The following is a 13,230-nucleotide window of genomic DNA, read 5'->3' on the forward strand; positions in this document are numbered from 1 at the left end:
GTTGAGGGCATTAAATATTATTTGTTGTTTAAACACGTACCATTGATATACCTTTTCTCTAGCTCATGTACCATAACTGAGAGGATAGTGTATTACTTTAATAAATCTTTTTGATAACTTTTCTCTTCTGCCATTTGTAGGAACTTCCATGGCATACTCAGATTCAACAAAGCAATGCTTGTTTTGTAGGTGCCTCAGTGGGTAAAGAACCTCCCTGAAATACAGGAGACCCTGGAGACATGGGTTTGATTCCTGGGTAGGGAAGATCCCCTGGAAGAGGGCATGGCAACCCACTCCAATATTCTTGTCTGGAGAATCCCATGGACAGAAGGAGCCTGGCAGGCTATATAGTCCACAGGTCACAAAGAGTCAGATGCAACTGAGCAAAGCACTATCATTTTCATATTGGTAACTGGTATATTTTATCTTTATCCACATATACATTGCTATTGATGTAATATTATTTTAATACTATTTATCATCTTATTGTTAACCTAAATTAAATGGATCTCTGAAATCTATTGTCCACTTACCATGGATATTTTTAATATTTTTAAGTGAATTAAAGTTTTCTATTTTAAATTTTCCTATTACTAAGATTATTAAAGAACTCCAAAGTTCTTTTTATTTTTAGAGAGCATCTTATCCTGTAATTGTACTTAGTAAAAAAGAATGAAGTATTTATGAAGTACAATAGATTAAGAGAATTTTTCTTTTCTACCCAGTCTCTAAGATAACTGTTTGACATCCATCATCTTAAAAAATTTTTCATGAATTATTCTAAAGCAATTAAGAAATACCCATTTTCTTCCAATTCTCACACTTAATTATATTTAAAAAGTAATTATTTAGTAAAATAATTAAATATTAAAAATAATTTGTTAAGTACTTTTGCAGCCAAAAACTTTACATTGTATCTATCTGAAGGACTTCATGGGTGGGGAAGATCAGATCGCTAAAGTAGTGCTCATAGAGTGGGATCTATAATTTCAAATGCTTTTAACATTCTTTATCAGTGACTTTTAGTCACTTGCTATACATCAACACCAATTTCTATTAATCACCACCCAATCCATAACCAAATAAGAAAGTAAGATTATGCATTTGGTCATAAAATATTAATGTAGAATTCTAAAAGTGACAAAATGGTCTGTTTTTGATTTGTCTACAAATCAAAGCAAGCAAGTCTGTTTTACATAAATGGCTTTTTTACAAATTTGAAATGTGAATATACTTTATTTTTTTCCCAGTGAGTACACAATACACAATTCTTTGACAATACTATTAACCAATTTTATGCCAATTTCTTTTCTGATCTAACAACATCAAATGAAACACATTAAGATTTTGGACGCTGTTTGGTGACTTAAACAAACTACAATAAAAAAAAATCCATCTATAAAACAAAGTATAAAAAGTCTACCCACGGCCACAAAATCCCTTATCTTGCAACACTTTAGTCACAATAAATGGTTTTGAAAAGTATGAGACCAGAAAAATTAGTAAATTGAACTTCATTAAAAAAGTATGGTGTTTCATTTGAAGTACATATCCATAGAGAAGCAAAAGAAAAGTTAACTTCACCTCTAAGATAATGTGGAAAGACATGTTGCTTTACACCAATTCTTGTCAAGTAATTCTATAAATACAGTATACAGAAGCAGGTGAACAAATTAGTGAATGTTATGGTTCTGCATATCTTTAATACTGACACACAATCACTTTCCAGTGGAGAAGATAAACCATAGTTTAGAGCTCCTTCATATTATAATTAAGTTGTCAACGGGCAATAACATAACTTTGTTGAATAGAAATCTGGAGGTGTTCTATTAAACTCATACAAACTTTCAACTCAAAACCTATTGAAAGTATATTTAAATAGAGCAGTAGGCTATGACATAGAACACCATTTAATGTTTTGTTACCCCGAGAAAATCAGCTTGCAATGTTTTTACTTCCCTTTGATTACAGTTTGTTGTAAATGCTGGTCTTCATTTTCCTATATTCACCATTGAACTGGATTCAAATCCTGTGAAGAAATCAGTTGTTTTCATATCCCCGTACTTTAAATTCAGCCTGTGGGGGAATTGGAGAATGGGTAGGGCCACTCTGCTTGCCTACACTGAGGCATACATGAGTTGGATACTAATTCGGCCGCTGCCCCCCGTGCAAACTGTATGTGTTAGGAATGGAGCTATTCTCGTGTGGCGCGTGATGACACAGCAGGGCTGCCTGTGAGGGCAAGATGAGATTACATTCTCCTACCTAGACTTCCTTCTGACAGCTTAGGGAGGCCTCTGTTTAGACCTGCGTAAGAGTGAGTTCTGTGAATTTCCAATCATTTAACTGGCTTCCAAATGAAAAAATTCATGGTAGCTCTCATGACATTCTGATTTATACTTACTGGAAGTTTTTTACATATAGCAAGGTGACAAAGGCTTTGATTTTTGGTAGTCTTCCTGAATTCATGTGAATAGCCACAGTATTTTTTTCTTGCTTTATATCTACAGGAGGAGAATATTTTGGGTGCAATATTAGCCAATTAATCTAAAACTAAACTTAACGGGGAGCGTGATCTATCGTAGAAGAACATTCCAAGTAATCATAAGGCCTGACATACTCTAACCAAAACAGTTACTTTTTATGAACGGAAGGTATGATACTATGCCCTGGATTACTCCAGAAGTCACATAAACATACTCTGTTTTGAAATCTTTGTTTATTAGCCACATACACCTGCCAGTTACCAGGGTAGTCTATGTGTAGTATCTGTAATGAATTAAAGTTTCAGGCTAACTTGGGTTATAGAGGAGCATGAAGCATAAAGAAGGAACCAAAAAATGAACAAAACTTTGCATTTAAATAGAAAGAGATGAAGTAGGGGATTGCATAAATAAAAAACTAAATTCCTCACATCCTACAGTTGCATATAGGTATGTATTCATTCTTCACAGAAACGTCTCATCATTCCCAGTCTCTCTGTCCCAGAGAAATCAAACTGCATTAAAATTCAGGCACTGATGGTAGAAAGATGACAAAGGGAATAATAAGTGTGTCTCAGAATTCTTTTTCTCTTCAATGTAGAAATGAACTACATGGGACCAAGATGGTGTCGGGGCCCATAAAGAACATTATGTTCCTCTACTCTTGCTTGTGTTGGTGCAGCCTTAGGGAACAAAAAAGATGGAAACATTTAACTCGGTTCCTCCCTTTGCTATAACAGTATGATGCACAGTTGGTGACTAAGCAATAACGCACAGAGTATGAATTGTCATTCAAAGTGGCCCCATGTTTTAAAATTGATCTTAACCATCCTAGTGAATATTTTTCAACGTACCAACTACTGAACATATCGTAGGACAAACATGAGAAAGCATAACTAGAAATATAATTTACAATTGTGTAGGTAGCACATGGAAAAATGTCACAAGTGGGAATTTCAGGTAATTTCTCTTCTACTTTACTGATTGACTATACATGTACAGTAGCTAATATATATTTCAAAGTCATCTTCATTTGCATGATACATGACTGATGTTCAGGAACTTCTGGTTCTCCAAGTCATGGAAACAAATGAGGCAGGACACTGTTATTAATGTCCACTTATGAGGTTTGGTTTTATTTAAAAAGTGTATAAACATGCATTGTTCTTCTTTAAAATTATTCTTTTCAATTCACTCATTCAAAATGGGTCAAACATTTTTTAGTTGGTAGCCAATTTCTGAGAATGAACCATAAAAGATTTATTCCAATAAATCTACTTACTGTGAACTGAACATACTCTGAACACTGCTTTTTAAGCACTTACAATTTGGCTATACATTTGGTGGCATAAACTTCACTTCTTAATCAAATGAAACACAAAGTTGCAAATAGACTGCATTATTTTTAAAAAGTCATGAATTTAAGTGATGCAGCTCTATCCTCTAGCATGTACTGTACATGTATTGGAAAGATGAAACAAGATATTGCAATAGAGTTTTTGTATTTGGAAGCAGCCCAAGTATGTCCTACCAATAAACTGCCTCTTTAACTATTTTGCTAGATATTCTAGAGTTCATTTTGTTTCCTTGGGGAACTTCATATTATATTCTGACTTAATGAGTTGGAGAGATTAGTTATGGTAATTCAGACAATGCTTTTTTGAAAAACTGTAATATAAATACAGCTCTTGTGAAACACACTAATTTCCTTTTGCTTGTTGTAATTCAGAGGCAGGTCAATTACAATGACAGGTAAAGTTGTTTCTAAACGTAACTTTAATTTCCTTTTTTAAAAAGCAAGTTTAGTACATCATTGCTACCTGTATATTTCAATGCCTATTCAGTTTTGGGATTTCAACTTCCTTCTTTTGACCCCTGTTCTTATCAACAGTAAAAGCCATGTAACTGCTTTTCTTTTCTTTTTTATTATTGACTCAGTCCCTGATGTTCAAACAAGACTTAGCCAACATCACTGTTCCTTTGCATCTTTCTATTTCTACACCCCAACTGAAACCCCCCTAATGTCATTGGTTACAACCAGCATTATCCAACCTAGCTTACAGTACAGAAACTCCCTTCACATTCAGTCTTTTTCTTCATGTCACGAGGAGTAGAGATTTGTGCTTATCACCAAATAAAATTGCAGTGCAAAATTTAAACATAAAAGTTACACAATTAAAAGTTAATATATGGCACCACAGCCTATTAATTCACATATAGTACAACAGACCAATAAGAACAGACAATAATATGAACAGAGCTAAAAAGAGTGAGCTTGCATAGCAATGCACAAAAGAAATTATATACAGAGGAAAATCCTTTTCTTCCTGGAGGGCGAGCTTTGTTTTCTTTCTTTTTTATATACTCCTGACAAGAAAGAGTTAAGGTGGGTGGTGTACTTAAGAGAAGAACACAAGTAAAATATCTGTGGGATATGTGTGGCTGTGTGTCTTTACATTGCATTTACAGTTCTTTTAATAGTACATAAATAAAGAAATTGTTCATTGCACTGTTTAGTGTTAATCACTTCCATGAGTTCAGACCTGATGGTCTTTCAGAGCAGCTTTGCATGTCTCCTCTCAGTTACTCTGTGAAGAGATTAAAAAAAACAAAACAAAACAGAAATAAGTTTGCATTTAAATTAAGTATTCTGTACATTGATCAGCATAACAAAAAGCAAGGCAAATAGATAATAGATGAAGATGACATCTTGGATTTTCTGAGGTTGTGAATTTAAAAATTTTTGCTTATGGAAAGGGAAAGACAAAGAAGATTGTAAAATTTCGAGACTTAAAATCCAAGTGAATCATTTTTATATTTCTTATGAGCCTATAATTACTCCCATATAATAGTTACAGTAAAATCCAAGTAGTCCTGAATCAAATTAAAATGACAAACACATCTAAATTATAATCAGATTAGTAACAGGTAACAATAATAACTCCCATTAATTAAAATGAAAGAAATTTACAGTTGTGAAAGTACTTTCAGCTTTCATTATCTCATGGCATTCCCCAGTCTGAGCATCAGAGTAAAGTGAGCTTAAGAGTAATGCAATGCTTTAGATATGGGCATCGAGAGTCAGGAAAGCAGTTTCCTTTCTTTTCTCACATAACCAGAGAAGGTTGAGAAGATTGGAACTCAGGGCGATTCCTTCAGATATACTGAATTCAAGGAAGCAGTTGAAAATATAATACTGACACTGGTTAGTGAAATTGGTAACTTTCATGATGCAATGAACACAAAGAATTCAATGCTTTATACTGTGTATGACAAACTGTGACATCCTCTCTTTCTCTAGTATTTTATACTTAAAAAGTAGTTTAATTATATTAACTACCAATGCCAGTTCTTTATCAAAAAAAATTTATATGTTACTGCAATCAAAGTACTACAAATTAACAAAAATCAATGATGAACTTTTCAAGGCTGACTTCCTAAATGTACGAAATAAAAAAATGAAGAGCGACTAGGGGATGAGGAATTCCCAAGAAGGTTCTTTAAAACTATCAATGGGCCAATATTTCCCTATTGTGCTCAGTTAAACAGACAAAGAAAACTACAAAAAAAACTATATTTAATCAACATGTAAGTATTAAAATTAATTGCCTAACTTCTACAATTTCTATACAGAAAAATCCAAGCTTGAGACAGAAGAAATGTTTATTTGACTGACAGAAACACCAATGGTCTTTATTATAACCAAACTTGATCAAAATCAGAATTCAATTTTTTTCTCATTGTAAAGCGAGCTTTCTATAATTTCGAAATTTGTTTACTGTGGCAGTGTTATTGATAAGATTCAGGACATACTTCAAAATATGGTAACTTTAGCATATTGAATATCTTAGAGTGAGGGAGTTTGAAAAAAAAATAGCAGAAGCATGAAGAGCACCCTGACCTCTCCCACCTCACCCTTCCCTGAAGGATGATGATAAAATCTATGTGACAGATACCTGCCCTGTACCCAGAGGAGGGAAGATATTCTTGTTAAAACCTTGTTAAACTAACCCTTAGTTACTTCTTCACCCTTTACTACTCCCAGCCCAAACCTCTTTTTAAATTCTCACACATTTACTGTTTCTTTGTCTAACGGAGCAAAAAGTTTACTGCTCTGGTCCCTTCTTTGAGTCTTCATTCTCCTGTGAAGGCTCCCATGTTCATGTAAAAATTCAATAAAATTTGTATGCTTTTCTTCCCCCTGTTAATCCCTCTCATCAGTTTGGTTTTCAGACCCAGTCAGATATTCTAAGAGGGTCAAGGAAAACATTTTTCTCCCTTACGCTATTCGCCCAGTTTTCTTTCTGAATCACCACAGCCATTTAAATGCCCTAAGGCACTTACATAATTCACCTGTAAACTGTCCTTGACTATTTGAGCCCATATATCCTATGTCAAGAAGGTCGCTGGCATTGCGTTGGTGGCTTCCCCTCAAAGCATCGGTTTTCCTAGGTCCAGTGGATCCCTTAGAAGAAGCCGTTCCTGACGAGCTGTGACCCCCTGGAGATGGGAAATTGGGCTTGCTGTAGGGCACCAACGTCTCCTCTGAAAAAAAGGGAACGCAATGGGTTTAGGTGAACAGCCGCACAGAGGCAAAACAGATTTAGCTTTAAGCTCAAGTTAGGCTTTTTTATCATTTCACTGTTCAGTAAAATCAAGAATTTAACAAGACCCAGATATTAAAGGAATTTCTATGTTGCAGGCAACATTTCCTACAACAGGAACTGAGGCAGGATTAAATTAAAAGAGATCTTGGGATACGTACATATTGTCATGTATTATTTGCAAAATTTAAATTCATTATGAAAGATTTGCATATAATGACTGTAATGTTTGACAAAATCTTTTCTGAAAATAATTTCCGGGTTCAATGGGGCTGAAATTTAATTTTTTCATTAAGATGGAAGGAACATGGTTTTTGTCTTAAATTATGGCAACATTTTCTCAGTTTAGATAAAGATCTATATGTTAGTTAATAAACTAAGCTTCTTAAATTTCTATTGCTTCTTTGAATAGAAATACACTATTTGAAAAGCTGTTTATTTCCTTAAAAGAAAAAGAGAAACTCATTCATTTTAATAAATAATGTTCCTATCCTTTTTATGTGCCGTCTCTCTAAAAATAATTCATGATGTGCATTACTAAATACTTAATACTTTGAAATGCTACTGTTTTTCTCTCTTTCTTTCTTCTTTCATTTTTTCCCCCATCTCTCTTCCTCTCCACCCCTGTGTTTCTTCCCTCTTTCTAGGTATGAGTTATCATTACTGTGATTAGATGACTAAAAAACATGCTAACTGGATTTAGCATTTCTCTTCTTAGATAGCTTTAATGACAAGGATCACATGACCTTTCTTTTACAGTCTTAATGATGTAAGCTTCCTAAATGTTCCACTAAATCTAGATATTAATATTATCATCTTTTGGCTCTTTCCTAACTATATTTCAAGCTAAAACTTTAAGCACCAAGTTGTGCCAAAATTATTGAACACGCATGAGTAGAGGACATATCCAGAAAAGACTGAGTCCAAATAAATAAAAGAATGTGCAAGGAAACTTTCAATGTGCACGTGTGTGTGTATAAGGTTTAATACTCAATGAATTCTGACATAAGAAGAGATGTTGCAGAAATGATTTCTATAACTGGTTAAACGTACCTCCACCAAAAAAAAAAAATTCCAACTGCAAACGATGAGACTTATTTTGTGACATTTCCAGCAAGCTTGATTTATAAGCAAAAACATTTCCCATTGAAGTGCTAATAATCAACTCAATTTAATCAGTTGGAGCAAGTGCAGGTGCCAGTTTAACCTTTTCTAATATGAGAATTCTGTGATTGTCTGTTTATTTGCAACTTTGTTATTTCCATTAATTTACCAATTTGACTGAAGTGAGTTCTCTAAAAATGACTAGTTACTTCAGTCAAAATGGACAAACTGGTTGAAGGAAGAGATTCAACTGATACTAAAGATGAAGTTTAGTGGTCTTACAAGTACTCAATACAAACAAAAATGGCAAAAAAAAAAAAAAAAATCAAATGGTTTCCTGAGCATTATAGATGAAGCCCAGATGTGTCTTGGGCTCAAAGACCCTATGAAGAGGTTAATTTGAGGAAGGACCCCTACTGGACTCAGCCTTAAGGGATGCGCAGGTGAGCTTGCTGTGAATTCCAACTTCAATTAGTGATTCAAGGCAAATACATTTCAGATGCCCTTAGACAACTGGCATTTCCAAAATACCTGGTAGAAAAAAAAAGGTCAAAGTCCACACTTTCTTGGGACTGTGCAGAACACACCTGGTCCGACACCTTGTTTGTGGAGGGCTTTCCGTATGTCTTCTGGGCGTTCAGTGGAGTTTATCCATTCCTGGGTTTGTCGCTGCCACTCTAGGGACGTTTTAGCTGGACAATCCAAAGAGCTCTTTGTGTCTTCTAAGTTGGCTGCTTGCTGTCTCTCCAGAGAGCTTCCTTTTCTCTCTGTTGAATTTTCCACGTTACCAGCATGCTGGCTCGAGCCTATCTGCTGCCTTAAACCCTGACCTGGAGGGGGATCTGGTGGTGGTGGAAGATCTAAAAATTTTGAATAATGTTTAGAATAAACTAAAATGTAATGAAAAAATTACAGGTTTTAATTCAAGAAGAAGAAAAAAGAAAAACGTCGCCCTCCTAAAGGTATCACCCATACAAATTAAATTTTGGAGAGGAAAGTTCAGTTATTTATATCTGAAGTGGATATTATTGATCTCTTTGCTATCTTTTGATCACAGTGCCTTTGAAATAAAATCAACCGATTTTCTCCAACTACTGTACATGGTGAATGTTTTCAATTGCACATGGAGGCTGATGTTCAAGGTGTAAAGGACAGTTTATGATTTCTCCATCTTTAATCCATTCTCCACTGCCACCTCCCTAAAGTAGAATACTAGGACACAAAACAACTAGAAATTCTAGCAGCTGTGTTAATAAAAGACCCTGGGAAGAATAAAAGCTGCCCTGTCAATCTCCCTAGGAAATGTTGCCCTCGGGAAATTAAGAACTGTATGCTGTATCATACAAGCATATGACTGCTCTTATTCGTGTATGTGGCACATTCAGCAACAGTCAAAGTGTTAAGCTAACATTTATTAAATGCAATTAACTTTCTGCCTGACAACCAATTCTAGCTGTTCGTTTCATGAGTTAGCTAATGAGTTACAACTAATATATTATAATCTTCCAATGTATTAATTTTAATAAGTAATAACCAATGTTCAGATTTTAGATAGAATATGCTTCATGGTGCTAGAGAAGGCAATGCATCATGAAAAACTGAGATGTAGTGGAATAAATCATTTTTCATAAAAGCTCTTTACATTAAATATATGAAAAAATTAAAAGTTCAAATACCTAGCTAATTTTTCATTTTCTCTTATTAGCTTGTTAGACCATGGCACTTTTATAGTTTAAATGTCTTCAATTGTGAAATCAGAGTCGCTTTTTCATATTTCTTTAAGTATTATAGTTCTATTATATACTGTTATACTAGTCCTATACTAATATTACTTTGCTGAAGATTTTGAGATCTTCCAAACATTCTAACATTCCTTTGGATTATTTCCTCCTCATTTTTCTGGAATGTTGCTGTAAACTTCGTTCATCCTTAGAGTATCAACAGATATATTTTTGTTCACCAAGATCAATTATCATGGACAATATGCATACTTGTATCATTAATAGAGGATAATATATATAACATAGATAATTATTTTCCATGCCATTTTAGCAATGGTGCACTTGTTTCTAATAATATTGTTCATGAAATTCCAAAGGAGAAGGTATAAATTTCTTGTGTACACAAGATAGTTTCTTTAAGGAAGGCTAAGTCCCTCCTTTAAAAGACTTTCTTAAGAAGCTTCATATTCTCCTTTATGAGCAAACTAATATTGACCTTCATTGAACTGACAATGAAAATCTCCTCAAGATTTACTTGGGGAGTTCCTACATTGGCGCAGCATTCTCAGTTCTTATGTACATCATCTTGTTAGATTACGAATTACTAATTATTGAAGGGAACTTGGTTTCTATCTGGGAGAACAGAGTTGCAATTGGAACATTTCTTCCAAAATGAAAAGCTAATCCAATATTGAGAGATCTGTTTGTTGAATAAGTCACCAATGAGTTTGGTGCTTCCTCTATACTCAATACTGATTTCCTTCAGTTTGTATTATTATAAATGCAAATTAATTATTTTACTTGAGTTATTGGACTTAAGACTGCCAGTTGGGGAGAAATTATTACATTTGCTTCTAAAATAACATATCTTTGTCATTGATTTTTATTCTCCATCAGAGCAGCTTAATTTTTAAAATGGCCAAAATGGCATCTGCTTATGCTAGCTAAAATTCTGATTACTATTTAATTTAACCTGAAATTATATGGCTACATAATTAAGTAATATCCTTGGAGTTTGTATAGTTTAAGATAAAAGAACATTGAAAGCACACTGAAATAAACAAACTGGAAAAAAAGATGAGATTAAGAATGGCTGTGGAAAAAATGAAAGAATGTAATCAAATATGTTTACTTAAATTAAATTTATTATTCATTTCTCTGTTGATTCATTTCAACTAAATCAATTCACCAAAGAGACTCTTGCTGTCCTGCTGAGAATTTGCAATTGTCAGGCACAACAATCCAGTGATATGTGTGTCATTATGATACTCTTTTTTAGGTAAGAAAAATAGGCATAAAAAAATCAAAATATCTCCAGCCTGGGTCTCTCCTTCCATGAACCCAGATTCATCTTAAGTAAATCCATGTTGGAGAGTTTGGCTTTGATGTTTAGTAAGCATCTCAAATTTCACACCTAGAAACTGAGCTCTAGAACTTCCTGTGCAAAATGTTTCCTCCCTAATGTTCCTCATCTCAGTTACTACAAGCTGGCATAAGATTGGAGTAATCTTTGGCTTCCCTGCTTTATACTTTTACTAATTTCATTAGCCTGTGGCTCTGCCTCCATGTTTAGAATTCACCCTTTCTCTTTGCTTCCACTGATTCTACCTTGGCATGGATCTCAACCACCTATTCCTTACGTTACTTATACAGTTTCTGTGTGATTCTACACAGAATCACATTCAGGCTATCTCAACAGAGCATCCAGAATGATTTTTCAATAAAAACATAAGGAAAATCTGTAACTCCCCTGCCTTATGCACACACACTCTCTCTGTCTCTCTCTCTCAGACACACACATGTGCACACACCATTACTGTTTTCTCAAAGTAAAGAGCCAATGTCCTTACAGAGGCTTATAGGGGCTTCAGAAAAATGGTCCTCACTTACTTGTCTGACTTCACACTCATTTTGTGGCCCTCTCTGCTTCAGCTACAGTCCATGGGGTCACAGACACGACTGAATGACTGAGTACACACACCGCTTCAGTCACACTGTTCCTCTTCCTTTTAATTAAATACTTCAGGATTCTACTCGCTGTTCTCATTTCCTGGAATGACTTTTCTGCAGATATAAGCATTGTTCTTTCTCTTGTAATCTTCCAATCTTTTCTCAAATGTCATCTTCTTGGTAAGGCCTCCCCTGAGCACTCTACATTAAAAATATCTCCTGCATGTCTATATTTCTCAACTTCCTTCCTATGTTTTATTCTCTCCATGAAACCACCATCTTGTATACCTTTATTTTTCACTTTTATATATATGGTGGTCTTTATCTATTTTCTCTCACTAGAATGTAAGCTACAGGAGGCCGGGGGATTTTGTCTGTATAGTTCCCACTGTGCCTGTCATTTGGTAGGAGCTTAATAAATATTTGAATGAACAGGTTTATGAATGAATAGATTAATGAATAGAATAATGACTAATTTGCTCAAAGGTCAAAGTTATTCCATGGCAGAGCTGGGAAAGAGCCTTTTCTCTGAAGAGACATTAGGATGAGGGAAGGACAAGCTGGAAGGTGATGATTTAGGGAAAAAGGGCTGACAGAGAACTACCTCTCTTGCCTCCTTTGTTCAACATTGGTCAATGTATTTGCTTTAAAGGATATTCTTTGGCTCTTGCAAATAGAATAGATGATTTGCACTGAACAATGCCTACTTAGGTGAGACTTTATCCAAGGGGAAAGAACATTTCTTAGTATATGTGTGGGTTTTTGCATTGTCTTTGAAACAGAGACTGATACTGCCTACAATACTAATATTCCTGCTCCAGTAGTTAGTTTGATGCCATATGACAGAGTTCCTGTCCATGAAGGAATGAATATACCACCTGCGGGACTAGCCATCATCTTATCTAGTTGCTCACTTGTGCCAAACTCTTTGCAACCCCATGGTCCACCAGGTTCCTCTGTCCATGGGATTCTCCAAGCAAGAATACTGGAGTGGGTTGCTAGTTCCTTCTCCAGGGGATCTTCCCAACCTAGCATTCGAACCTGGGTCTCATACATTGCAGGCAGATTCTTTACCATCTGAGTCACTAACTAGCCATAGAACATTCCAGATAATCACTTATGTTCTGTCTTCCCTCACTCAGAAACCAACAGGGTATCAATATTTAAGAAGCAAACATCTTTACACTACAATTTCGAGGCAAGCCACCTGACCTTTATAAATCACTGTGTCTGTGAGAAATAAATTCTTACCATGCTAAGCCACTGAGGGGAACAGAAGCTGTTTGGTACAGCAGCCATCAATATTTACCCTGATTAATCTATTCATAAATACTGTTGTAAAATCTATAATGCAAAAATTTTTACTGT

The 13,230-nt window shown here is 34.8% G+C and overlaps 1 protein-coding gene across 6 annotated transcripts in view; it reads right to left on the bottom strand.

The window, feature by feature from the left end:
* Window positions 1–1,216: 1,216 nt before the first annotated feature.
* Window positions 1,217–13,230, bottom strand: part of ROBO2 (roundabout guidance receptor 2) — a 653,625-nt gene continuing 641,611 nt past the window's right edge. For 2 of the 6 annotated variants that reach the window (XM_040227089.1, XM_040227074.1), the window contains 3 exons: window positions 8,779–9,051; window positions 6,837–7,028; window positions 1,217–5,071 (listed from right to left, as the gene is read on the bottom strand). In XM_040227089.1, coding sequence (XP_040083023.1) covers window positions 5,067–5,071; window positions 6,837–7,028; window positions 8,779–9,051 — 470 coding nt within the window. In that variant the 3' untranslated portion in view covers window positions 1,217–5,066. Of the gene's footprint in view, window positions 5,072–6,827; window positions 7,029–8,778; window positions 9,052–13,230 lie in introns of all 6 variants that reach the window. The other 4 variants (XM_040227083.1, XM_040227068.1, XM_040227106.1 and 1 more) reach the window with 2 other exon arrangements.

Source organism: Oryx dammah, unplaced genomic scaffold (assembly GCF_014754425.2).
Source record: "Oryx dammah isolate SB20612 unplaced genomic scaffold, SCBI_Odam_1.1 HiC_scaffold_2, whole genome shotgun sequence".
In the NCBI taxonomy this organism is placed as follows: domain Eukaryota; kingdom Metazoa; phylum Chordata; class Mammalia; order Artiodactyla; family Bovidae; genus Oryx; species Oryx dammah.